Source organism: Lepidochelys kempii, chromosome 7, assembly GCF_965140285.1.
Source record: "Lepidochelys kempii isolate rLepKem1 chromosome 7, rLepKem1.hap1, whole genome shotgun sequence".
NCBI classification, from domain to species: Eukaryota; Metazoa; Chordata; order Testudines; family Cheloniidae; genus Lepidochelys; species Lepidochelys kempii.
In genome coordinates, this window is record NC_136386.1 from 117,345,899 (window position 1) to 117,371,071 (window position 25,173).

The 25,173-nt window shown below is 45.7% G+C and overlaps 1 protein-coding gene across 4 annotated transcripts in view; it reads left to right on the forward strand.

The window, feature by feature from the left end:
• Positions 1-19,126, forward strand: part of XPNPEP1 (X-prolyl aminopeptidase 1) — a 44,229-nt gene extending 25,103 nt beyond the window's left edge. For all 4 annotated transcript variants that reach the window (XM_073354424.2, XM_073354426.2, XM_073354425.2 and 1 more), the window contains 11 exons: positions 1,517-1,606; positions 5,757-5,807; positions 7,332-7,390; positions 8,271-8,348; positions 9,241-9,312; positions 11,726-11,786; positions 13,846-13,915; positions 15,624-15,797; positions 16,725-16,801; positions 17,707-17,805; positions 18,574-19,126. In XM_073354424.2, coding sequence (XP_073210525.1) covers positions 1,517-1,606; positions 5,757-5,807; positions 7,332-7,390; positions 8,271-8,348; positions 9,241-9,312; positions 11,726-11,786; positions 13,846-13,915; positions 15,624-15,797; positions 16,725-16,801; positions 17,707-17,805; positions 18,574-18,702 — 960 coding nt within the window. In that variant the 3' untranslated portion in view covers positions 18,703-19,126. The remainder of the gene's footprint in view (positions 1-1,516; positions 1,607-5,756; positions 5,808-7,331; positions 7,391-8,270; positions 8,349-9,240; positions 9,313-11,725; positions 11,787-13,845; positions 13,916-15,623; positions 15,798-16,724; positions 16,802-17,706; positions 17,806-18,573) is intronic.
• Positions 19,127-25,173: the final 6,047 nt, after the last annotated feature.

Sequence of the window (25,173 nt, forward strand, 5' to 3'; positions counted from 1 at the left end):
CCATAGAAACCAGGCCTCCTGAGTCCCAGTCCTATATGACTTATATCAGCCGAACGTCCAAGCAAGGGTACGGTAAAGCTCACTGTGTAGATTTATCCCGCTCCTCTATCAAAGCCACATATTGCTGGTGTAGGCCAGAGGCCAACATAGTATATAACAAAGACCCTGCAAACCCTGTATTGATTTGCTTGCAAACGTGCATAAATATACTTTTACAGGAAGATAAATATACCCCGACGACATATCTAAAAATGTCAGCTGATGTACTGCATAGATTGGAGACTCTTCTGACTGATAAATGTAATTTCAGAGGAGCATTCGGCACTTTATTTCCTCAGAATGCAGCAGTCGTTCTCCTGCTACTGTAAAGTGTTCGGAAATGGTAAATCATCTAGTGGTCAGAGCAGAGGACTGGGAGTCAGGAGACCTGGGTTTTATTCTTAGCTCTGCTACTGGCTTGCTGTGAGACTTCACGCAAGTCAGAATTTTTTAAAGGCTCCATTAGTCCCGGGTGCCCAGCTAGACTCTTATTTTCTACTATGTCCAAGCATAGATCTGACACAGTGGATACTAGCAGTGGGAGGGAACTGGTTGTGGATCCCTGATTCAGAGCCATCTGGCCCTGGCACAAGTGAGATCTGCAGAGGGGCCGTCTTTACTTGGCATCGGTGTAAAGTCCCTTGGGGTCGTTGTGCCAGTGGAGGATTGATCAAAACAGAGCTCTCCTCTGCCACACCACCTCTGGGGTTGCCAACCCTACAGGACTGTCCTACCGTCTCCAGGTATCAAAGATTAATCTTGAGTTAAACATGATGTTGCGATGAAATCTCCAGGAATATGCCCAACCAAAATTGGCAACCCTAACCCCCTCTCTCTTCTAGTCTCCCTCAACATGCCTTCCCCTTCCCTTTCTCTGAGGATGGGTGGCGGCTGGGCTAGGAGGTGATGGAGCCACCTCCATCAGTCTTATGCCAGTGGAAAGTTCTGCCCAAGGGGGATTCTCCAGTGGCCACCTCTGTCTGCTTTAAGGCCATTTTATGGCACATGACCAGAGAGTCGAACTGTTAGGGCCTGATTTTTAGGAAATACAACTCACCATAGACTTCAGTTAGAGCAGCGAGTGCTCAGCCCCTCTGAAAATCAACTCCTACCTGTCTCAACTGGCGCACCCCAGATTATAGGCGATCGTTGAAAATTTGGGCCTAAACCTCTTTGTGCCTTAGTTTTCCAGTGTGCAGCTCAAGGCTAACCGTTCTGACATACTGCATGTGACCGTCATGGCTCTTAGTTCGTTCCCTGAGTTATAATGAAGGCGGTAAACTCAGAACAGGGACCATTCCTCTGCTGTGTTCTGGCCAGCGCCTAGCAAACCAGCAGCAGTCGGCACAGAACAAGACCGTTCGCCGAAGGCTGTTGTGGAAGTACAAACTGCGGTGATGCGAAAGTCCAAGATGTTCAACATGCAAGATCGTGCAGTTTGTATAATTAGGATGTAACCCCTGCCTCTGTGCTCTAGGCTCACCGCTACCTCACCCCGTATACGCCCATATGCATCGCGAAAGCCGTGAAGAACACAGTCGAAGCAGAAGGCATGAGACGAGCACATGTAAGTGACGCACCGAGTGCATTTCAGATAATCTCCCAGAGCTGGGGATTATGTTTCCTTTTCAGGGTTGGGGGAGTGTTTCAATTGGTCTCATGTCTCGGATTAAGAAGCAAATAATACTTTGGATGTTTCCCGATTCTTTCCTAAGCAGACCTTCTGTCACACACCTGCTGCTATTAACTGGGTCTTCTGCCTATTTGGCGCTCCCTTTAAAGATTTCTGAATCCTTCCTGTGCTCTCAGACATTGCTTGGGGCACAAACAAGGCTTTTCCATCCCTTTCTATCATGCTCTTTGCTGCAATGGTTGCCTTGGTGCATTTCTATACCCTAACTTTTTACAAGGACCGGGTGTTGGCTGATTGCCCAACCCCCAGCCTGGAAGAGCAGTCCACTGCTTGATGTCTGCTCCCTTCCCTTTGGCCTGGGGGACCCTACCAAGTGTTGAAATCCCCACCGGGATAGCTCGCTATAACACACAAGCCTTCCCACCACATTTAAAGCCCCAGTGAAGACTTTAAAGCTATGAATAACATGTATAGTGGTGTTAGTCACCATACATGTTCTCAGCGGGAAATATACAGCGTTCCAAACCCATATTTAGCAGGTGAGCCCTGCAAAGCAGAGATTGTCCCTTTGCTAGGTCTATACTATGCCAGGGCAATGTGGTCCTGATCTGTATTGGGGTCTTAAGGGACTGCTGCTGTATAACCACGAACTACTAATATCATGGGGTAGAAATAAGGAACCAAAAGTATACCCCTAAACCATAGTAGTGAATACCCTGGCTGAGAGTTTTATAAGGGACTAATCATTTTGGATGCCTCCATTTTTGGGTGGCCAAGTTGACGCACCTGAAATGGGTCTGATGGTCCGAAAGTGCTGGGTTCCCCGCGTTGGAAAAAATGAGGCCCCCTTTAAGGTGTCTCATGCTGGGCCCTTAAAATCGCTGGAGCTGCTTTGGAAAATCATGGGCTCTTGTTTCTCCAGTTCGCCCTTTCATCTATAACCATCAGGCATCGGGCATCAATCTACTTTATTTTATGCCACTTTGGGCTCCGGGACCCCAAGCTGGAGCATCCTTGCCCATTGTATTATTCTGATTTCCAGCAGTGTCCACAATGTGCTAGGCACCCTCCAGACATAGCAATGCTTGCTGTACACACTGCCCGGCAGTCCCATGGCCTTCACATATATTTCACATTTGCAAACAGGGTATAGTATTCCAATGAAACTCTTCATGGGTTTGGTCTGTCAAGGTGCTAATATCTTCCTGAGCAGTGGGGAGCCCTCATCTCTCAGCTCAGAAGGGGTGCTCAACACCTGACAGAAGCAGGCCATGTAAACATTTTGGGGATTGGCCCTGCTTTGAGCAGGGGGTTGGACTAGATGACCTCCTGAGGTCCCTTCCAACCCTGATATTCTATGATTCTATGATTCTATGTGGAACCTGCTAACACAAAATGGCTCTCGATCCCCCTCCAGTGGCTAATCCATCTATGCAGGTTTATGAATCTGCTACTGCCTTTGAGCTACAGCATGTGACTCCTTGCTCTCAGGCAACAGAAGACCATTTTAGATCCAGAGGTCCTCTGTTATATCCTTGCTACTGATAAACTATCCAGGGTGGTTGCAAAGGGACTCAGAATGCAGTCACTTCAATGGGAAGAGCAGGAGTGGGGTGACACATACCCGAACATCAAAAGAGAACAATAAAGGAGCATCTAGAGCAGGGGCACGAGACCAAGAACACCTGTGTTCTAGTCACATCATTGCCGCTGACTCCTCTTGCTAGTCTTGCATGTATCACTTCATCTCTCTGTGCCTCATCTTACCTATCAGAAAATGGGGATAAATATACTCAGGCCCATACTTCACAGCACGCATGTTGCAAGGCATAGGTAGTATTTGCCAAAGGCTTCACAATCCTTGGCAATAAGACCCTATCCAGCTGCAAAGCTTTATTAACGTTTATTTTACTGATCTGGCACATTTAATCAAAGAATGTAATCAGAAAAATGTGAATTATAATTGTGAATTGTTTAAGAACCACTTTGCCAGATGCCCAAAAAGCCACAATTGAGGAAGAAGGTTGTATTGGTTAAAAATTTGACCTGGTTTAGAGGGGAAGTGAAGGCAGCTATACAAAAAATAATATGTAACAATGGAATAAAGAGGAAGTTGATAGTAATGATTATAAATCAGAAGCTAGGAATTATAGAAAATTGATAAGGGGAGCAATGGGATACAAAAGAGACACCTGTGGCCAGCAGAATTAAGGACAATAATAATGAGTTTAATTACATTAGAAACAAAAATAATCCTATCAATTGTATTGGTCCAATATTGGAAAAAATGGTAGAATTATTATAATCATGCAGAAAAGTTAGATGTGCTCAATAAGTATTTCTATACTATACTTAAAATAAAAAGATGTTGTAGTCATATTATATGATAACACGCTTTCCATTACACTAATATCTTAGGAGGATGTTAAACAGTAGCTAATAAAGTTAGATATTTTTAAATCAGCAGGTCTGGCTGTCTAGCATCCAAGAGTTTTGGAAGAGCTGCCTGAGGAGCTCACTGGACCATTAATGTTGATTTTCAATAAGTCTTGGAACACTGGAGAAGTTCCAGAAGACTGTGAGAAAGCTAATGTGCCAATATTTTAAAACCTGGGTAATTATAGGCCTGTCAGTCTGACATCGATCCCGGGCAAGATACTAGAGTGGCTGATATGGGACTCAATTAATAGAGAATTAAGGGAGAATAACATAATTAATGCCAATCAACATGCATTTATGCAAAATAGATCCTGTTTAACTTATCATTTTTTTGATGAGATTACAATTTTGGTTGATAAAAATAATAGAGTAGATGTAATGTACTTAGACACCTGTAAGGCGTTTAACTTGGTACCACATGATATTTTGATTAAAAAACTAGAAAAATATACAATTAATAAGGTACTTATTAAAAGGATTAAAAGTTGGCTAACTGATAAGTCTCAAAATGTAATTGTAAATGGGGAATCATTGACAAAGGGGTGTGTTTCTAGTGTGGTCCTATAGGGATCAGTTCTTGGCCCTCTGCAATTTACATTTTTTTTAATGACTTGGAAGAAAACATAAAATCAGCACTGATAAAATTTGCAGATGACCCAAAAATTGGGGGCGTGGTAAATAATGAAGAGGACAGGTCACTGATACAGAGTGATCTGGATCACTTGGGAAACTGGGCACAAGCAAACAATATGCATTGTAATATGGCTGAATGTAAATGTATACATCTAGGATCAAAGAATGTAAGCCATATTTACAGGACGGGGAACTCTATCCTCGGAACAAATGACTCTGAAAAAGATTTGGGGGTTGTGGTGAGTAATAAACTGAACCTAAGCACCCAATGCAATGCTGTGGCCAAAAAGGGTAATATGATCCTGGGATGCATAAACAGGGGAATCTTGAGTGGGTGTAGAGAGGTTATTTTCTCTCTGCATTTGGCATTGGTGTGACCGCTGCTGGAATACTGTATCCACAGTTCAAGAAGGATTTTGAGAAATTGGAGAGGGTTCAGAGAAGAGCCATGAGACTGATTAAAGGATTAGAAAATATGCCTTACTGCAATAGACTCAGGAAGCTCCGTCTGTTTAGCTTAACAACAACATAATGGGCTCTTCAGTCTGACAGAGAAAGGTATAACGTGTTCCAATGGCTTTAAAATTCAGACTGGAAACAAGGTGTAAATTTTTAACAGAGTGCGTAATTAACCATTGGAACAATTTACCAAGGATCATGGTGGATTTTTCATTGCTGACAATTTTCAAATCAAGATTGGATGGTTTTCTACAAGATCTGCTCTAGGAATTATTTTGGGGAAGCTCAATGGCCTGTGTTATACAGGAGGTCAGACTAGATAATCACAGTGGTCTCTTCTGGCCTTGGAATCTATGAATGAATTTCTGGTGCTTGCATTAATCAGAGAAGTTAGAGGCTAGACAGACTGCTTAGCTGTCTTACCTCATCTCCCTGCCAGTGTGCCCTGTGTTAATATCTGCTTGTCTTTGAATAAAAAAGACTGTTTCCATTGCAGCTTTATAAATCTTACGTGCACTCAATTACTTTTTCTTTTTTACCCATTTTAATATAGATTAAAGATGCTGTCGCTCTGTGTGAGCTCTTTAATTGGCTAGAGAAAGAGGTATAGTATTGATTTTTCATGTTTTAATGTAGAGATTTTATTGCATAATAACATTTTTCATTAGCATAAGCTTTTCAATACTCTGAATATTCTCTTGATCAGTTCTGCTAGGAGAGGAAGAAAAAGCACCCGTTTTTCTCTGATTTTGAGGCTGTGGTTTGGATTCTGGTTTCCATCAAAGGAATGAGCTTTGTGAATCATGCTCACATTTATTAAATGTGGTCAAAAGGCAGATTAGGCAAACTTGCCTGAGGGGGTGAGGAAGGATCTGTCCAGGTCTAATATTGGAGGTACTATCCGCCTGCTGACTTGGTGTAGTAGATCGTAGAATAGTGTTGTATGTTACCATGCAGTGCTACAGAGACATGCTGAAGATAATCTGTATTGCCCAGTGGCTAGGGCAGTTTAGGTGTCTAAGTCCCACTGACTTAACCTGTTTGGGTGCTTTTGTGAATCCTACTAGGTGCCTCTCTGCATCTTTAGATACCGAAGGACCTTTATAAACCTGGCCCTAGGTCATGTGACTGGTTTCCTGCTCTGCCATTTGCCCACTGTGCGACCTTCGGCAAATCACTGCATCTGTGTCTCCATTTCCCCCTCACCAAAATGGTTAAAATAAAAGTGATCTTATTTTTTGTGAAGTGCTTTGAGATCTGTTTCTAAGGGCACTATCTGAGCATGGGTAGCTTTTATATATAAGTATTGTATGTTTTAATAATATTTCCATATGTGTTTTATTAGCACCTTAGATGCAAATAAGTATTAGTGCTAAAAATACAGATTCTGGAAATGGAAAGAACTGGTTAAATCTGGTTTGATTTTCACCATTATTTGTTCTGAATTTGTACTTTTCAGCAGAGTGTCCGATCCCGGAAAGGGCTGCTGCCATGTGTGGCATTATTCCTATGCATAGTCTCATTGAAGTCAAGACGTGCTGCAGTAGCTGTTTGCACATCTGGGGCCTAAAACGCTCTGATTCTGCACTGGTCAGTTTCACTTCCTGGCTCTGGCACTCTTAACACAATGCTGCTGAGTTTGGGTTTCTATCACTGCAGGGGGACAGTGAAATAAAACTCCAAAATGTGAATGTCCCTGTAAGATAAGGTTGTGTAAAGGCTAAAGATAGAGCCTCTTTCACAGCTTACTGGTGTCCTTTGCTAGTTGGCTTCCGAGGCGCCAACTTCTCCAGTTCCTGGGAGGTGCTTGATCCCTGCTCCGCCCCTTCCCCCAAGACCCCACCTCCACCCCGCCTCTTCCTGGCCCTGCTCCTCCCCCTCCTGTCCCCAGTGCCTCCTGCATGCCACTGAACAGCTGATCGTGGCGGGCGGGAAGTGCTGGGAGGGAGGGGGATGAGCTGATTGGCAGGGCTGCTGGCAGGTGGGAGGAGCTGATCTGCGGGGCTCCGATGGGTGCTGAGCACCCACTGTTTTTTTTTTTTTTTCTGTGGGTCCTTCAGCCCTGGAGCACCCACTGAGTCGGGGCCTATGGTTGGCCTGATAACTTAGCTCAGATCTTGTCCATTAGGTTATGAAGGGATCTGTTACTGAAATATCGGCTGCGGACAAAGCAGAGGAGTTTCGCAGGTAAAAAAATAAAACCAAAACCTCCATCAGGGCGTTTTCTGGGTGGCTTTTTGATTCATATTCTGTGTTAATTTACCCTTTCCCTGATGCATGTTATCTGAGAACAAGCCGCTTTCCTAGGGTTGTATTTGGGCACTAGAAAAAGAGGGTTTGTGTCTGCTGGGTTAGGATCTCTTGGGAGGAGCAACTCTTGTCTTGCTGGTTCCCATTCGCCACCTCTCCTGGCCTTCCTCTGCTGCTGGTTACTGGCTTCTCCCTTTGGCGGGCTGATCATGACACTTGCATGGGGAGGCAGGAGGCTCTTGTGAAGTTGCAAGATGGAGAAGATGATGCTTCCCCAATTCACAGGGTAGTTGTCAAGGGAAATTCATTAGGGCTGGATTCTCCATGCTCCTAAGATCAAGTTGTGCCTCATAAGCAAGATGAGCATAGTGGAGAATCGGGGCCATTAATGTCTGCAAGGTGCTTGGATACTGCAGGGATGGTGCTATACAAATGTCTGAAAATAAATAACGAGTAAGAAGCAGGTGTGGTGTCTGAGGGCAGAGATTTGGAGCTGGTGAGGATGTTGGCTCCCTAGAAAGTGTGGAGGCCAGGCGATTTGGGAGAAGGCAGGACTCCAGCTAGATGGGAGGTTAGGGCTGAACGTACTTGACTCCTGTCTCATGCTAGATCCACCTCTAAGCTTGTCCTGATGGCTGCGGGACTGAACTGATCTTTCTGTGGAGTGGAAGGGTTTGGGTGAGGTGAAATGGAGGCAGGGAAGAGGTTGGGAGGCTAACTAGAGACTGTTTTATTATCTGAGCTGTGCTGGTGACACCCACCTGCTCTGGTGCGTGTCTCTCACTCACATGTGCGTGTTCACGGTGTTTCCTTTCAGCCAACAGAACGGTTTTGTCGACTTGAGCTTTGCTACAATTTCGAGCACGGGTCCAAACGGCGCCATCATTCATTACAAGTAAGAGAAGCGCAGCCCCTGTGCTCTTCAGCAAATGCATATACAATAGTCTGCATTGCTTCCCCACGGAGCTACAGCCGAGGACAGAAGACTGAGATTATTTGGTTCAGACAAGGAAAAATATATCCCTTTCGCTCACCTTTTTGCTTTATATTGGCCCAGCTTCCTTCCCCAGCAGATACGGATCCCAGTGCACCACTTGGGATGCTGACGCTTTGATGCCAATGTTGTACCAGGACTTCATGGCCAGCAGAGGACCATCCCCTGTGGTGGCTGGTTCAGCCTACACAGGTGACTCCACTCCAGTGTTTGAATTGGAATTGGAGGTGAAGGCAATCGATAATTTAACCCAGAGCCTGGATCAGTCGTCATGGCTGTGCTGGGGCAGTGAAGAGGTTCTCTGCTTCCACCATAGCATCTCCCAAACCTCGGTCTGCAGAGTTTCTTCTGAGGGGAGAATGGGTTGGCCCATCCTGGCTGCCTCCTCCTGATTTCTTGTGTTATGAGGAAACTGCTAGTTATTTTGCAGCACGGGATGGCTCCTGATGGCAGACAGGGAAGAAGGGGTGTGTGTGTGTGGTTCATTCAGGAGCGTGGGGAGATGGGTTACCTGAAGTGTCTAGGAACTTCTTCCTTCTGAAGAGGGGAAGGAATGGGGGAGGCAGGGGAACTGTGCTGAAATGGGGCCCGGGGGCGTATGTTGAAGAATGGGCAGAGAGGAGGAATACACTCATCCACATCCCACGGCTCAGGTGCTGTGCAAATTCCAGCATTCAGGGAAGAAGTTGGAGCCGACCGATCTGAACTGGCGCTTGCTGTTGTCATTCAACAGCTGCATTGGGACGGAAGTGTTAAAATGACAGAACAAACAATTTTTCATTTAATTCAATAGGCCGGTTCCGGAGACCAACAGGGCTTTGTCTGGGAATGAGATCTACCTCCTGGATTCTGGCGCTCAGTACAAGTAAGTGGAAGAGGGTTGCTGTAATTCTTGTTTCAAGTAGAATAAAAAAACTTTTAGGGTGTAATCTGTAGGGCGGGAATCTCCATTGCTTTGGTGAAGCTTCTAAAGGGCTAGATTTGGTGCTGACTAAACAACTTGATGAGCTCTTATTTTTAAAGAACACCTGTCATGCAGGTCTTGTCTCTGTGTCCTGAGCATAGCAGTTGGTGGGAAATTGCACAAGAATGTTTAAAAATAAAATCGTTTCTAGGCCACACACTTTGACTTTAGCTGGGGTCACTGGACTGTGACAGGAATAGGTGGCTTTGCTGGCATTCGTAAAGGGGCAAAGGTTTCAATGGGCTGTTATCAGTATTAGGGCTCACTGATATGACAGTTTACAAAACTGTCATCAGGTTGCCGCCCCCTGGGCACCACGTCACAGCTGGGCCCAGTGCTGCTGACGCTCTGCCTCCGTGTCCCTGATGCTCTGGTGGCTTATGGCTCGGCCCTCTGGCTGGGTCACTGTGAAAGTTCAGCCCTCCCCTTCCTTTCTGGATAGCAGAGTTTAATGTCACATTCCCCAAAGGAGTTAGAATCCCAGCTGGGAGCCCCCCTGAGGTTATCCATCCACCTGACCTCTGGGCTCAGCTTTCAGACCCCGCCCTTCCCCTCAGATGGGGCACCTCTGCCCTGGCCTAGCTTAACAACCATCGGCAGGTCCCTGATGAACCCAAACAGTGCAATGTCTGGCCTGCCTTCTCTCCAGGGAGGTTCTGACTGGCCACAGCCCCACTCAGTTCTTGGCTTCAGTAGACTCCTCTCCCCAGGTGAGAGTGGCTGGACTGCCCTCTCTCCTAGCCAGCAGCAACCGAGCAAGCTCTCCCCTTTCCAGCCCCTTTCTGCAGCCCAGGTCGAGCCGATTGTGCTCGCCACAGCTCGTTAACCCTCCCCAGTCCATGTGGGATTTATGTACCCCATCACAAGAATGGACAAAGAGGGATTCCCTGCCCAGAAGATCTTGCAGTTGAAAGGTAGGATGGTGCCTGAACAAGCTGGCTGTGCCAGGTCAGGAGCAGACCAGGGAGGGAGATGTGACTCATAGTTACAACTAATCTTTGATTCTCCCGTAGGCCCAACGAGGATGTCATCTACTAATGCTCTTGGCCAGCAGCAGGTTACTTCGCCCTCCAAGCTGTCTCAGCTCAGCTAGCTGGTGCCCTGGGAGCAGAATCAAATCCCTGTCCATTCCCCACTCCCATGCGTGGGAGGGTGGGGTTACAGCCCTGCCCACCTGCCCCTACACTTCAACTAGTGATGCAGATAGCCTGCGCAACAGAGTAAGGACATGCTGGGCAAGTAACCATGCTGCCCACTGTTAAGATGATGCCAACAGAGGGCTGTGTCCGGGACAAGGGAGTACTATTGTGTATTCACTTTGAAACCTAGTGTTTGCCTCTCGATGACCCATGGAGTCATGGAGATTGAATTCCTGTCTGATCCCTAGAGGTAGCTAAGGTATGAGCCATACTGCTGGGGAAGCTTAGTGTATGCTGTACTTGTTTGATAGATCAAATTGGTGGCCTACGGCTCTGTGGCTGTTACACCAGGATCTTTCACAAGCCCTAACTAAATACATTAAAGGCGCTTTGTTCAGCAAGGGAGTGGGGTGGACCTGATCTCTCCTTTGAGAGGAATTGTCTCTTTGGCGCTTTGGCTATTGTTAGCAGTCATTTATAAAGGGCTTTGAAAAGGAAGCACGTGAACATACTTTGATATGATTTTTACAAGTTCTTCTCTTCCCCCCGCCCCCGCAGCAGACTAATTAAAAATTCCTTTAGTGTCACAGTGTAAAGCAGCCCCTTGAATAAACTATGAGTTAGACATTGATGGTATTTCTCACGGTATGGGGGCAGAGATGCTGAGTTTGCCACTGCTGAGGAGTTAAATTCTGAATGTTTTAGGAGTCCGACCTGTGTGGGCCAGGGTCAAATGTATGCGTACGGATTGACAGTTCAGAAATAACTAGTGACTTGGGGTTGAATGCCAAACTGGAGATACCTTATGGGGTCTCATTTTCAGAGAGCAGGACTTCAGTGCTTTCTGAAAGATCAGGGTCATTTGAGGGTCTCAAACTGGGCAGCCCCAATCATTACTCTCTTCCGAGTATTTATCCCGTGGTTAAAGGGGATTTACGTGTCTTTTTGAAGCCATTAGCTATCACTTATGCATCTGTTTTTGCATGCAGTTGTGGATTTAGTCTGCTTCAAAACCACCCTTGATCATCTAGTGTGACCTCCTGCATAAATCGGGGTGTAGAACACTTTGATTCAGTTACTGGAAGTGACTAGCATTGCAGCTTTATTGTTGGGGTAAGATGTATTCTCTCCATTTGAGCTTGCGTTCTGTGACTTCATTTGCTCTTGTTTCAAAGGGATGGTACGACGGATGTGACTCGGACCATGCATTTCGGCACTCCGTCGGCTTACGAAAAGGTAATTGGACATCTTGTGTTTCGAGAGCAGGCTCAGGGCATTAGAGAGATTTTAATGATCGTTACTTTTTGAGGAAAAAGAAAAAGGTAAAAATGATACAAGTGGTAGAAAGCTACCTACTGACTGTGGAATCGAAGTAGCTCACTTGGTACCATCCATTTGCTAAAAAAATCAGTGAGGATTATTAGATTCCAAGGCCCGAAAGCACCATTGTGATCATCTCATCTGACCTCCTGTATAGGCCAGAGGACTCTCCCGAAACAATCCCTGGTTAAAAAGGAAGCTGTCAGGATTCAGAGCTCCAAAATGTAACCTAAGAAAATATAAAGAATAGCACCTTCCCCATCTCAGAATCCACACTTCCCACCTGGAAAACGATCCGGCTTCCCCCGGAAAAGTTCAGTGGCAATGTGCCGAAAGCTCAAACCACCTTGCTGGGTAACCGAGCCACCATCACAAAGCTCACATGGTAAGGCAGGGCATCAAGGGCTTGTCTAACAAAGGAGTCGCACTGGTTTCACTTACATCGGTTTAAAAATCAGCTTTGTGTGGATGCTGTTACAGCACATCCTCAGCAGAGCACCCCCTTTCAGCATTATGTGGCACAGTAGCCACGCAGCCTCAGGTTCCCAGCTGGGCTTCCCCTGCTCCGCCTAGCCTCCAGCACCTTCTGGGGTGCAGAGATTTAGGCCTGGTCTATATAACGACGTCGCTCAGAGGTGTGAAAAATCCACGCCCCTGAGCAGTGTAGGTAAGCCTACCTAAGTCCCCGGGGAGACAGCTCTAGGTACAAGTGCCTGGCCTTAGCCAGCCTTCTGTCCCACATCTGCTCTCTCTCTCTGCCTGTTCCTTCCCCAGCTGAGCCTGGCTCTAAACCCCTCCCTGGAAGCCTGACTCCTGCCCCAGTTGTCTCCATTTGGGCTGCCTAAGTTTTCTGGAACTCATTAACCCCTTCCTGCCATCCACGGAGGCTTGGGTCCCCCATTGCAGAGGCTCTTATATTGGTTTCAAACTGGCATACGCTGTTATAGCCAGTTTTAAACTGATATCAGAGAATTCACACTGGGATTTCAGCGATGCCACTAAATCTGTTTAAAATCCCATCGTTAGTTAAAATGAATGCAATTTTGCATTTATACCAGGCCTGTCTGTCTAGGTACTTTCAGTAGAGCTCCTGTTTTATGAACTATTGAGGCGTTCATATAATCAAAAAGTTCATAAAAATAGAACATCTTAAAATTACTGTGGGTACGGTGCATAAATTGCCATATGGGTGCAATGCATCGCATCTTGCCTTTCAAGCCACTAGAAAGCTATTTCCAACATGCTGAAGGCATAGGACTGTCAAGGGATGTCGACTTGTTCTTGGACATCATTTTCTGTTATGAGATTTATTTTTTGCCTGCTGTTGGGAAAAACGGTTTGTATAACTGGTGGTTCGTAAGACTGGTGTCCACCTGGCATTCAGTTTGGAAGGCTTCAGTCCAGTCATTATTAGGGCCCTACGAAATTCACGGTCGTGAAAAATGCGTCACGGACCGTGAAATCGGATTTCTCCCGTGAAATCTGGTCTTTTGTATAGGGTAAAAGTATACAAAAGTACACAGTATTTCTGAAACTGGAGGTCTTGACCCAAGAGGGGGTCAGCGCGGAAGTAAGGTCGGCAATACTGCAATCCCACCACAATAGTCTTGTGACCCTCTTTTGGGTTGGGACTCTCCGTCTGAGAAACCCTGAGTCTTAACGGCTTTACATGTTTATATTTTACATTTACATTTGCCATTTTATATTTGTTACAACACTGTGAAATTTAAGATTTTGAAAATGCGATGTCCGTGCTATTTACAAAAATGGACCATAAATTTGGTAGGGCCCTCGTCATTATTGATCCTCTCAGTCTGTATCTTTGTTCTCATGCTTTGCTTTAGCATCACCTATTTTATGGGTCTTAGCTGAGCCTCTGTAACGCTCTGCTGACCTAGAACATGCAATCCTGTTTTCAAAGCGAAGAAGGAGGTTGCTTTTTATCTTCACGTTACTCAGTGCTTTTCATTGGCAGGAATGCTTCACCTACGTCCTGAAAGGTCATATCGCTGTGAGTGCAGCCATCTTCCCTAACGGAACCAAAGGTTGGTTGCTTGCTTTGTCTCACTTCGTTCTGCAGCAGATGGCTCAGACAACTGAGGTGTTTAGAGAATCATGTGACCATTTACAAGAATATTATGCTTGACAGATACAAATGAAGTCGGCAGACATGGAAGTTTTGTCTTTAATTCTGTTTCTTTGTATAACCATACATTGCATCATATTTATTGATCTAGCTCCTTTAACACCATTTGGCAATGAAACTCTTGGACTGGAGTGAAGGGAATTTGTATCTCTCTCTCACTCTAGTTCCACGGGTGTAATATTTTTATTGCTGAGTTGGATAGCAACAAATCACTGGCCACCTAGAACTTTACAGTTGTCTGGGTACTGTATAACGTGGCCACAGCCTGAGCAAGCAGAGATCTCAGATCGCCTGCATCAAAAGCAGAGGTGTTCATCGCAAGCTAAAGGAGAATCTCTTGTGGGTGTTAGCAGTATAGGGCCAATGACACACAAATAAGATATTCTGATTCCATCCTGTAGAGGGCAGTGGCACACACACATAGCAGCCAGTTCCTTGCAGTGTTGTTCTGTCTCACATAAGATACTCAACAAAGATGTCTCTTTTTCAGTTAGGCTCAGTTTGCATTTCTGATGTATTGCAAATACAGGCCAGATTTTCACACCTGGATGCTGACATTGGGCAGTCAAGCCCCAGATTCTGGTGCTCTAGGGAACTATTAGGCATGTGTGTACCAGGGTGAGGGAAGGCCATTTTGTCCTCTTAATCCCATCCCCAATTCTTCTGCCTCCAGTATACCTACAGCAACCACCTCCGTGGATGAGCATTCTGCAGGGGCATTCAATCTCTGGATACTCTACTGAGAGAGCCAGGGGCTGGTGCGGGTTGTTTTTATGAGGCAGACACTGTTCTGAAAGGCCAGAGGATGTTGACCCTGGAATTCTGTAGCTGGGAAGAGACTTGGCTTGCTACCCTTGATGCTGTGAGTGATGGTCTCACTGCCCTGAGACACTCTCTCCTAGTTCACAGTAGGCCCTTTATATATACCTGGTCCAGCTCCCACTGGGCTGGCCGCAAAGATCTTTCACAATTAAATTACCTCAAATGCAAAAAGCCTTGATTGCAAAAGTCCTTCCTCCCAGTGTTCTTTTGGGGGTAGTTTCTAGCTATCTTCCCAAGCCTGGGAAGGGCACTCCGGGTCACCCCTTTTCCTCCCAGTATTGAAGGTCTATGGCAGACATGCCCTTTGTATTGTCACCTCTGCATAATGAGAACAGGGAACATTTTGTCTCCCTCTCCAGGGTTTTTGTCTTGATTGGTTGGGTGACTGATTGACTGGGAGAAAGGGGAGCCTTACCCAACCCTGCCAGTAAAAGCTCACCTCGGGCTCTTAAGTAAATAGTCATCTCTTCTCCCCAAGACTCAGTCTTCCTCCAGGACCATTTCCTCTCTCCTCACATCAGCCTTTGCTGTCCCACAGGGTCTTTGTTTGGTTGAGTCTACTGTATTTGGAACGGGATAGCCTGGACCCCTATTCCTCTTTTTCCTTAAAGAGCCACTATACCCCATTACAGGTCTGTTTTATAACTTGCACCAAGCCGGTGACTTGGTTCTCTCTTTCATTTATGCTATGGTGTCCTGTGGTAAGATCTGCAGGTGCGATCGTCAAAGACTGACTTTGTGCAGCTGGAGCCCTCTCTAAATGTCTCTCTTTCGCTGGCTTGCAGGTCACCTTCTGGATTCCTTTGCCCGCTCTGCATTGTGGGACTGTGGTTTGGATTATCTTCATGGCACAGGACATGGAGTTGGGTGTTTCCTTAATGTGCACGAGGGTCCGTGTGGCATCAGCTACAAAACCTTTGCTGATGAACCCCTAGAAGCTGGCATGATCATTTCTGATGGTATTTAGTGTCCTTGACTATATTCTGTAGTCAGATGAAGACCGCTGTGTTAACAAGTTGCTTAGGGAACAAATCTGAAAAGCAATGAGGGTGGGGGGATGTTTCCTGCCTTTCCATTTGCCAAGTAATTCCTTGTTTAAGATATCTAGAGAGAGACCAAATCCCATTATACCTGGAGTCAGGTGTCTTAAGACGCCATCTTTCTATTGTGATACTACAGGCCTGATTCTGCTCTCACTTTCTCCTGGTTTACACCAATGTAACTGTTAAAGTCAATGGAACTATTGCTGGCAAAGCAGGTTGAGAGGCAAACCAGAGCCTCAGACATATTTTCTCATTCTTCAGTGGAAGGATGGTCTTATAGTGACCACATAGGAATGGGCAGCAGAACTTGTAGGACCTAATCCACGGACTGTCTGTGTGTCCTTGGGGCAATTGTTTAACCTTTCTATGCCTCAGTTTCCTCCGTGGGAAAATATGGGGATAATAATACTTAGCTACCCTGTGTATGGGGGCAGGGGTGGGGGGTTTGTGAGACTAAATTCATTCAAGTTTGTGAAGTTGAGATCCTTACATGGAGGCACTGTGTACAATGGGCACCCCTTAAAACAGACTGGGATGTTTTGGCGTGTGGTAACTGGATGAGTAGCGTTGGCAGAATTCCGGTGATTTAAACAGATGTGACACACTTTGTATTCTTTTCTTGAGGTTGGAAGGTGACTCCCTAAACTGGGGCAGCCTGTCACCTTGCTTGGGCTGGGCATGCAGATTAGACGGAATGGGAAATTTGTTCCCCTCCGTGGGTGCCAGATGTCCAGACTATTTAGCTATGCAGATGAACTAAAGCCCCAGGAGGAAATTCACCTGTTGTGATAAGCGGCTGTGCTATCCGGCAGGGAATTGACTGATTATTGTCTGTCTCTGCAGAGCCTGGGTATTATGAAGATGAGTCTTTTGGGATCCGCATAGAAAATGTGGTACTTGTGGTCCCTGCCAAAACCAAGGTGAGTGACTTCTGAGCGTGCTCAAGAAGCACCTTATCATTTCTCGGTGAGCTGGTGGTTGTAAAAACACGAATCTCTCATGGATTTTGAATGAAAAGCCTGGAACTGGAAGCATGGAAGCAGGTCAATATTGCAGGCAGTGGTACCCACAGGTCTAGTTTTCCCACGGGGCTGGGTTACTGCACTTGCAAATGTTTCACTCAGGGAAAACGTATGAGGACTTTTCTCTGAAAGGAGACTGAGTCCCAGTCTCTTCTTGTAAACAGATATAATGAGGACAATGCTGGTGCTGCTGTGATCTGCACAGCTCACTAGAAAAGATCAGGCAAGGTTAAAATCTGTGCAGCAGAATCCTCCTAAGTGTCCTCTCTCTGCTCTAGAGATCCAGGGCTTGAGTCTCTGCATTCCAGCCTCTTTGTGTCACTGCGGGGTTGTAAAGCTAATGGGTCTCTCCGCAGCTGGATTTTCCTAGGCATGGCAGGGTCTCCAGCTGGAGTAGAGCCAATATAGTCGGCTTCAACACCCACACCTGCCTGGTTGGGGGGATTATGCGTTCATTAAACACAGGTGCTTTCAAAAAGGAACATTTAATTGTCTGCTAAATCTCTTAGGGTGAAATGTCACTAGAATGCCAAAATAAGCAATTCCAGGTAGCTGCCCCTCTACAAGACGATCTCAGATTTGGGCTTCAGGGATCTGATCTGAAGCCCAAATGTAGACTTCCATTGACTTCAGTGGACTTTACGTCAGGCCCTCCCACATTTGGAACGCCAGCCAAATGTTTTCCCTTCTGAACCATGCGTAAGCCATGCCAATCACCGGGGTTGCACATGTTGTACAGAACACTCCTATCCAGCTGGAGCAGTTTCCAATGACTAAGGATGTCTTTCCTCGTTCCTTTGCAGTACAACTTCTGTAACAGAGGGAGCCTGACTTTTGAGCCGCTAACCCTGGTTCCGATCCAGACTAAAATGATCAGTGTCCCTTTACTGACACAAAAAGAGGTAAGGGAAGTAGTGATGGAGAGGAGTGGACTCATTCTAAAGGGCCAAAGGATCCTTATCTCCCCTTCATCTCTCAGTAGACTACCTTCCTGCTGGCGGTGATTTCACTTTGGCAGCTCACCTAAACTAATCTCTGCTTGACTCTCCTCTTATTCCCTACGCTACCAGCCCTATCATGTTGCTACCTACTTCATTTCCTTTGCTTCAGCCCTTCTATAATGTTGACCCCCCCCACCTAGAGTAGCCCTCCCCATCTCTTTTCCAATACTTGCCTTCTCTCCTCTTCCTTCCTACCCTCTCCTGACCAATAGCCCCACCCACGTTCCCTTTTCTGCATGCATGTTGCATGCAGTATCTTCATTGGCTGTCAGGCCCAAAATGGTAGCCCATATCTAGGTGTATAGTCCCATTCAGGGCAGTGTATGTAATAACTCCAGGGCTCTCAGGCCCAAGTATTAAAAAGTGGCCACTGACTTTGTTGGAGACACCCATTTTTAGAGATGCTAAAATAGCCACGGATCCAACTGAAGGCAAAGAGCATCAGCACCTCTGAAAATCAGGTCCTAGGTGCCTCAGTTTTGACACCCACAATTACAAGCCATTCCTGAATATATGGGCCTGGCCCTTTTCCCTTCTGCTCTCATGACCCGGTCAGTTCCCCACTGAGAGCTGACGATGTTGCCCATGCAAAGTGCAGGATGAACAGATCAACCTCCGCTTCCCCTCTTCTTGATTTGCATTAAACGTTGCTCCTGTCCCTTTCTCTAGTGCGACTGGGTGAACGATTACCACCGGAAATGCAGGGAGGTGATTGGGGCAGAACTGAAGAGCCAAGGACGACACGAGGCTCTCCAATGGCTCATCAGGGAGACAGAGCCCATCACAAAAATGCATTAAAACCAACTTTTTACATAGTGACAGAATCATTCAACCGTAAAATCCTCTATTCCCCCGTCCCTCATTTTGAAAAATGAATGTGGATTGAGGAAGAGCCTTTGAGAACCATTTGGAAATAGGGGAGGGAAGGGGGCTTTTTGTTTAGCTTTTCTTTTGTGGGGGGACAGGAGCGTTCCATCTGTGAACAAATTGTCTGATAATGAGCAAATCTCAAAAGTGAAGTCTTCTGCTTTTGCAATCTGGGCCTTGCTGAAACAATCACTCGAGGAGACAATAACTGGAGTGTTTTATACATTTGATTTATCACTGTGAAAACCCAGTGGTTTTACATTCTTGGGTTCCAGTTGCCAATACACTGCTGATGTTAACTGTTATGCTTATGAGCCTGTGTTTCTGATCAGCTAATAAAAGCTTCAGAGCCCTGCTTTGGTCTGTTGCCTTCAGTCTCCCTGGTCTGTCAGTGATGTAACGGATTTAATTGGCCGTTAAACTCAGAGCCAACCCCAGTCCTCACCCACCACGGGCACACCTGGCTTGAAATACATAGACATACCTTTCCCTTGGAGTTGGGGCAGGTGTTAAGAAACATCATAGGAGTATTCTACTTTGTGGCAGATCTCTGCACAGCATTGCAAACAAAACCCTATGGAGGTGTGTGAATGCAAAAGGCCACAGCTGAACCGCCTGCTCGTAGGCTATAGTATTGGTCTGTCTACTTATATGGTGCCAATCCATGCAGTATATAAGAGTACAGTGTCATGGAATCATAGCCCTTCCTGTGGTAGGTGTTTAAAGCAAACAGCTAAGGTGGACACGAACCAAACAGGCTTTCACAATGCGTTGTGTTCATAGCTCAAGTTCCAGCTCAGTCTGCCTTTGTTTACCAGGGACTTGCTCTGTCTGGATCTCAGTACAACACACAGACATCTAGTGGCTAAACAATAGACTGCAAATAAACATTATGCACAAGTGCCCTGCACCCTGCCTCAGTGATGGAGAAAAAAATCCCATCGCTCAGTGTTTTTTGCAACGAAAGCAGAGTTAGGCTCATAATGTGTAATGATATTGTCACACGATCTTCACTAAAGCACTTGAATTAACAGTCCAGCCTCTCGCTGGAAACAAATTCTGAAACCTCTTAGAAACTGCAGGAAAACCAAGAGTTTTTCCAGCCAAGCCGTAGGTCTGATGATGACGAGATGCTGCCAAGCCCTTGTAGCTCAAATGTATTTCTGTAATTTTTTAAAAAGTGAAAACAGTAATTAAGCCACATTAAATGACATAAGTTTGTTTAAATATTCCTCAGCAGTGCTGGAAACCCAAATGAGGTGCAGGTGCCTGAGAACCTGCAAGTGAAACTGACTAGAAATAGGCAATGAAACCAACCAATCTCATCATTACACAATCCAAGCTGAGGAAAAAACCCAAAGTGAAAAACATTAAAAATCTGAGTGGCTGGCTTTTTCAAATTCACTTTATCCAAGGCATAAAAACTTAGATGTGTGGTTTTTTTTTTCAAGTATTACTTTTATCTTGATTGTGTCCCTGTAAGGTTGTGATAATATTTCAGTGCAAATCAGTGTTATTTTTTTCTTGTGTGCACAGTTTTAGTGGCATTATAATCCTGGGTGAGAAATGTCTTGCTTGCCTTTACTGGGTGCTTCTTTGCCAAATACCTGACATGTGATATGACATGTTCAAAGTTCATACAAGTGCTTTCTCAACAAATCATCACATGGAGACGAATCTGTGTTAATTGCCATCCAAATTAACTTGTGCACAGCTGGGAATGAATGATGAGAGAGGTACCTGTTCTATGCCTGCAGCCATACTGCCTCGTGTTGTGATCTTGTCTGATCTCAGAAACTAAGCAGGGTCAATAGTTGGATGAGACACTTCTAGGGAAATCCCAGCTGTGGAAAGCAATGACCTTGCTAGCTGAATTAGGTATCATGTATGGAGACAGGCTGCTGCTGAATGACTAAAGACTGAGATGTAAAATGAAGATCCTAGGCACCTGTAATTGTTAAACCTCCCAAAAATAAGGCAGTTCAAGGCCTTGGAGTCGTGCTCAGATTCCAATCTGCATTAGCTACTTCCTGCCAACTCCTTGGCTTCAATTGATCACACTCTTCTTCTTTACTTTGTCTCATGCTCCACGAATAGAAAGACAGACACAGGAGCCCTGATAGCAGACTACCAAAGGTCAAATATAGTAGCCAAGAGTGAGGCATGTCCCCTGTCCTGCATTGATGGGAAGTTGTCCCTCTTGCATGGTTGCTGTTAGATACCAAAAGTAGGGGACAGCAGGGAGAAGTGAAGTCTTCTAGCTGGAGCTGGCAGAAAAATGCCAATTGGCTTTTCATGGGGAAATTTTTAAATACTTCAGGGTTTTTTCCTTAAAGTTCCCACAATTTCTCCCCAGTTTTCAGAGAAAACTCAAAAATTAAATTTTTTTCTGGTTTTTGCTTTTCAGTTTCTGCTCCTCCCCCCCTTTTTCAGTGTCACAATGTAAAAGGGGGAAAAAAGGAAGAGCAGGGAGTGGGAAACAGAGGGAAGGAAGAGAAAAGGCAAGAACCCTCCCCCAAACTCTGAAAAACAATTAAATAGTTTTGTTTGTCTATCAAAAAACTTCCCCAAAAGAGAAAATTTCACATGGAAATTTTCCTTGGGGAGGTACGAAAAAGGCTAATTTTGGTAGAAAAATTTGAGGGCAAATTTTCAACCAGCTCTATTTCTGAATGCATTTTCTACCACGTTGGGCATATGATCATTTAAGATCATGCCACAAGGCCAACTTCTGTTATAGTCAAGCATGTTACTGCAAGAGTTATGGAGGGAATAAACCTGCTGTTCTGATTATATCATTATATTGACTCCCCGCTGTGACATCAATCTCAGGACACCCAGAACTGTGGGCCTCTGTGTTACCCCTCTGCCATCTCAAGGGAGCGCTTTGTTGCTGCTAAGCTCTAAGTCAGGTTCCTGTCTGCCTTGCCAGCAAATTCTTCAAGACTCTGTCAGTCTAAAGGTGGCCTTCCCAGTAACAATCAGTGAGCCAGAGTTCCCCAGAGACATCTCCCTGCTGCGTCTAGTCCTTCTCACTGGCTGTGCACAGAAATGATGATTAAGTTTGCTGCATCCAAAGAGACCGAGCACTCGTCAGCCTATAAGGTTCGCTGAAGGCTTGCATGTTCTAATACAAAACCGTCTCAATGTTGTGTAATAAAACAAGAATCAGTTTGTTAACAAAGAACAGAGATTTAGGTGATACTAAGCAAGAAAAAAAGACAGGTATGGTTAAAAATCAACCAAAGCACACTCTCTAGTGACTAAAATTTTATCTTAGAAAGTTACAATCTTTGCCTAAAGAGTTTTCTTACTGACATCAAGTTAAAAGTATCCCTAGCTCGCCAGACTAGGGGATCCAACTTTCATAGGCTCAGTGTCCCCTCAGTGCTGCATAACTAAAAGGTCCTTTTGTTCCCCTTATTTTACCCAAAATCGAATGTCTCTGCTGCAAGTGTCAGTAAGGCTTCCTAGGGTGCAGATTCTGTCCCCTAGAGTGAGTGTTAAGCTGTCGTCGCTGTAGCCTATAGGTATAAATAGGTAAGTTATAGGTACAGATTAAGGCAGTAATGCAAAAAGCCTATGGGTCCCAAGCCTGTAAAGACAATAGCTTAGCCAAACTAAGGACAAAGGCCTAATGACTTGACATGAGTCACTCATGTATGACTCTAGAGCATGCCGTGAGGTTATAAGTCAGTGTTGCTAAATGGCTGACCAGTAACCACAAGTTGTCATTTGGTATCAGCTTCAGCTGAGTTAAGTTAGGAACCTCAGCAGATGTCTGACCCCAAGCTTGCCATAGTAACTAACTGCCGTATATGCTAATAAGCTTGAGGTGAAAGGCCCAGTGACCTGTGGGTAAGGTTAAGATTCTGTCATGGGTATTTTTAGTAGAAGTCAGGGACAGGTCGTGGGCAATAAACAAAAATTCACAGAAGCCTGTAATTTGTCCCCAGTTTTGACTAAAAATAGCCTGGGAATGGGGGGGAAACAAATAGAGCCCTGCCGGGGGCTTGCAGCTCCTAGGGCGGAGGCTGGCCACTGCTGCTCCAGCCCAAGGAGTGCTGACCCAACCCCAGCTGCTGCTTCAGCCCTGGGTCCAGTGCTCTGGCGGCCCCCAGGGCTGACAGCTGCTCCCGCCCTGCCCCAGAAGAAGTCGTGGAGGGCCTGGAAAGGCACGGACTCCTTGACCTCCATGACAGAATCGTATCCTTACCTATGGGAGAGGGTCAGCCCAACACAAGGGTGATGAAATGCAGAAAAGGAAAAGGGGCTGAATCCCCTGCTGACTATGCATTTGGCACGGGGGGGGGGGGGTCAGTGTAACACATTATAAAAGCTGTGTCCTAGCCTGCGTGCCTGGGGAGACGCCAGGATGCCAACCACTGGTGGTCATGAGAACGATGATTAACACATCAGGTTTTTCCACAAGGGATGGTATGAGTACACGGATGCTCAGCTGAGGGACATTTTGACCATTCTGTATTATCTGTCTACGTTTCTGGGTAGGTATGTTTGTGCTTTTGCTACCTGTGATAATAAAACTATTACAAGGCCAGAACACCTTTCCTAAGTGTGATTGTCTCTCTTGTGCACACGGGGTCCTCGTCATAACTCGAATACTGCTGGGTCTCATCACGAGACAGAACCCTGCCAAGCTATGGAGTGTTAATTAGCTTTTCTAATTCATCACTATAACTAGTACACAACCAGTATATTAGCCAGCATCTTCCCCATGTGTTTAGCTTGATGGCTTTACGTAAAGGCACTTTCATTGTCCTCTGCCAGTAGTCAAGCTGGTTGGACAGGTAAATACACCTTCCTTTGTCTAGGGCCGGCTGGCTTTATGCACCGCTGCTCAAACCCATTTCCAGCACACATCTATAGGTCTTTGTACACAACCAGCACATATAGAACACAACCATGTCTGGGACCAGCGTGTCCCCAGTTTACACACGGTACCTTACATGACACCTTGGAGCTACATATGATGACAACAGCGCGTTGGGGCTATGAGTGTGTTGGGCCTGATGTGAGTTACAGTACTGGGGCGGGGGGACGCTCTGCCAGCTGGCATTGAGGGGATCTCAGTGTCACACCCATTGAAGTCAGTGGGTAGTTTTGCTTAGCCACTGATCGCACCGTACGGCTCAAGCTTTTGGGGCCAGCACCTCAGATGACGTGAACTGGGGCAACACCATCTCAATGGGGCAATCCCAGTTCACATCATCTGAGACGCTGGTGCCCTGTGCATACAAGTATTGCGACTGGAATAGTAAGAATATTAGCAAGCTGGAGGCATTCTCCAACTGCATTTGGGGGCTGTCAAGTTTTTTGTTGCCCTTCCCGTAAAAATGTTACACGAGGAGCCGGTGCTTATTTTTCCCCTAGGAAAATCCTCAATCAAAAATCATGACCGGAGCTTGGGCACTGAATAGTGGCAGCATGCCCATCGCTAGCCAAGGTTTTCCAGACAAATAGACCATTTCTCCTTGAGTCGGAAGCTTCGTGTTCATTTATCACAGGCAGAGAGCTCCGACAGCCTGTAAGTGTTTGAGTAGCTGTCTCCTATGAAATCCTGCCCTCTGCTCACTCTCATCTTGAGTGTCCCTGGCAGTGGCGAAATTCAGTTGTTTTGGAGCTTAAATGGCTCATTACTCGTCTGCAATGGAAACGCCAATATTTGCTCACGTGACTATTAAATCTGTCACTTCCCAAGGCAGCAACTGGCCCTACTTTTGATTTAAGCAGACCAGGCCTCAAAAAACCAAATGCGTCCAAGAATAGTGGGATTTAGGAGCACCTTGGCAAATCCACCTAAGTCAGTTTGGCATTTAGGCTGAAAAAGATAAATTAGCTGAGAACACCCTATACAGTTGGAGAGCCACGCTACAAAATGGCAGCATCCCAGAGAACAGGAACGATGGAGAGGCTGGCTTCCCCACTTTATATACAGTAGTTGCTCTGCCTGACCAGTTTACTGATTAGTGAACCTCTTATAGGGACTAGCCCAAAGGTGATCATAACTTGTTGCCTTCATATCGGGCAAATTCCTTCTCTAAATTACATGGAGCTGTCAGGGGCTTCCCATATACAGGGCATACCACAGGGACTGTTTTTAAAGCATCCCAGGGGTTGTTAGCAGGGGGTTGAATGAGGAGGTGCTGATGCACAGGGTTTCCATGGAACTGGGAGAGTGGGGCACCAGTGGATAACAGGAGAGCTGTAGACTTGAGCAGGGTGGTTTCAGTTTTTTTTATTTAAATGCCCTAATGAACTCAGTATAATGAGCAGTGGTACATTCCAGCTTGGTGCTTACATGGCCCCATTCACTATAGTACATGAGCACCTCATAATCATTAATGGATGTTTATCCTCACAATTCCCCCACCAAGACCATTA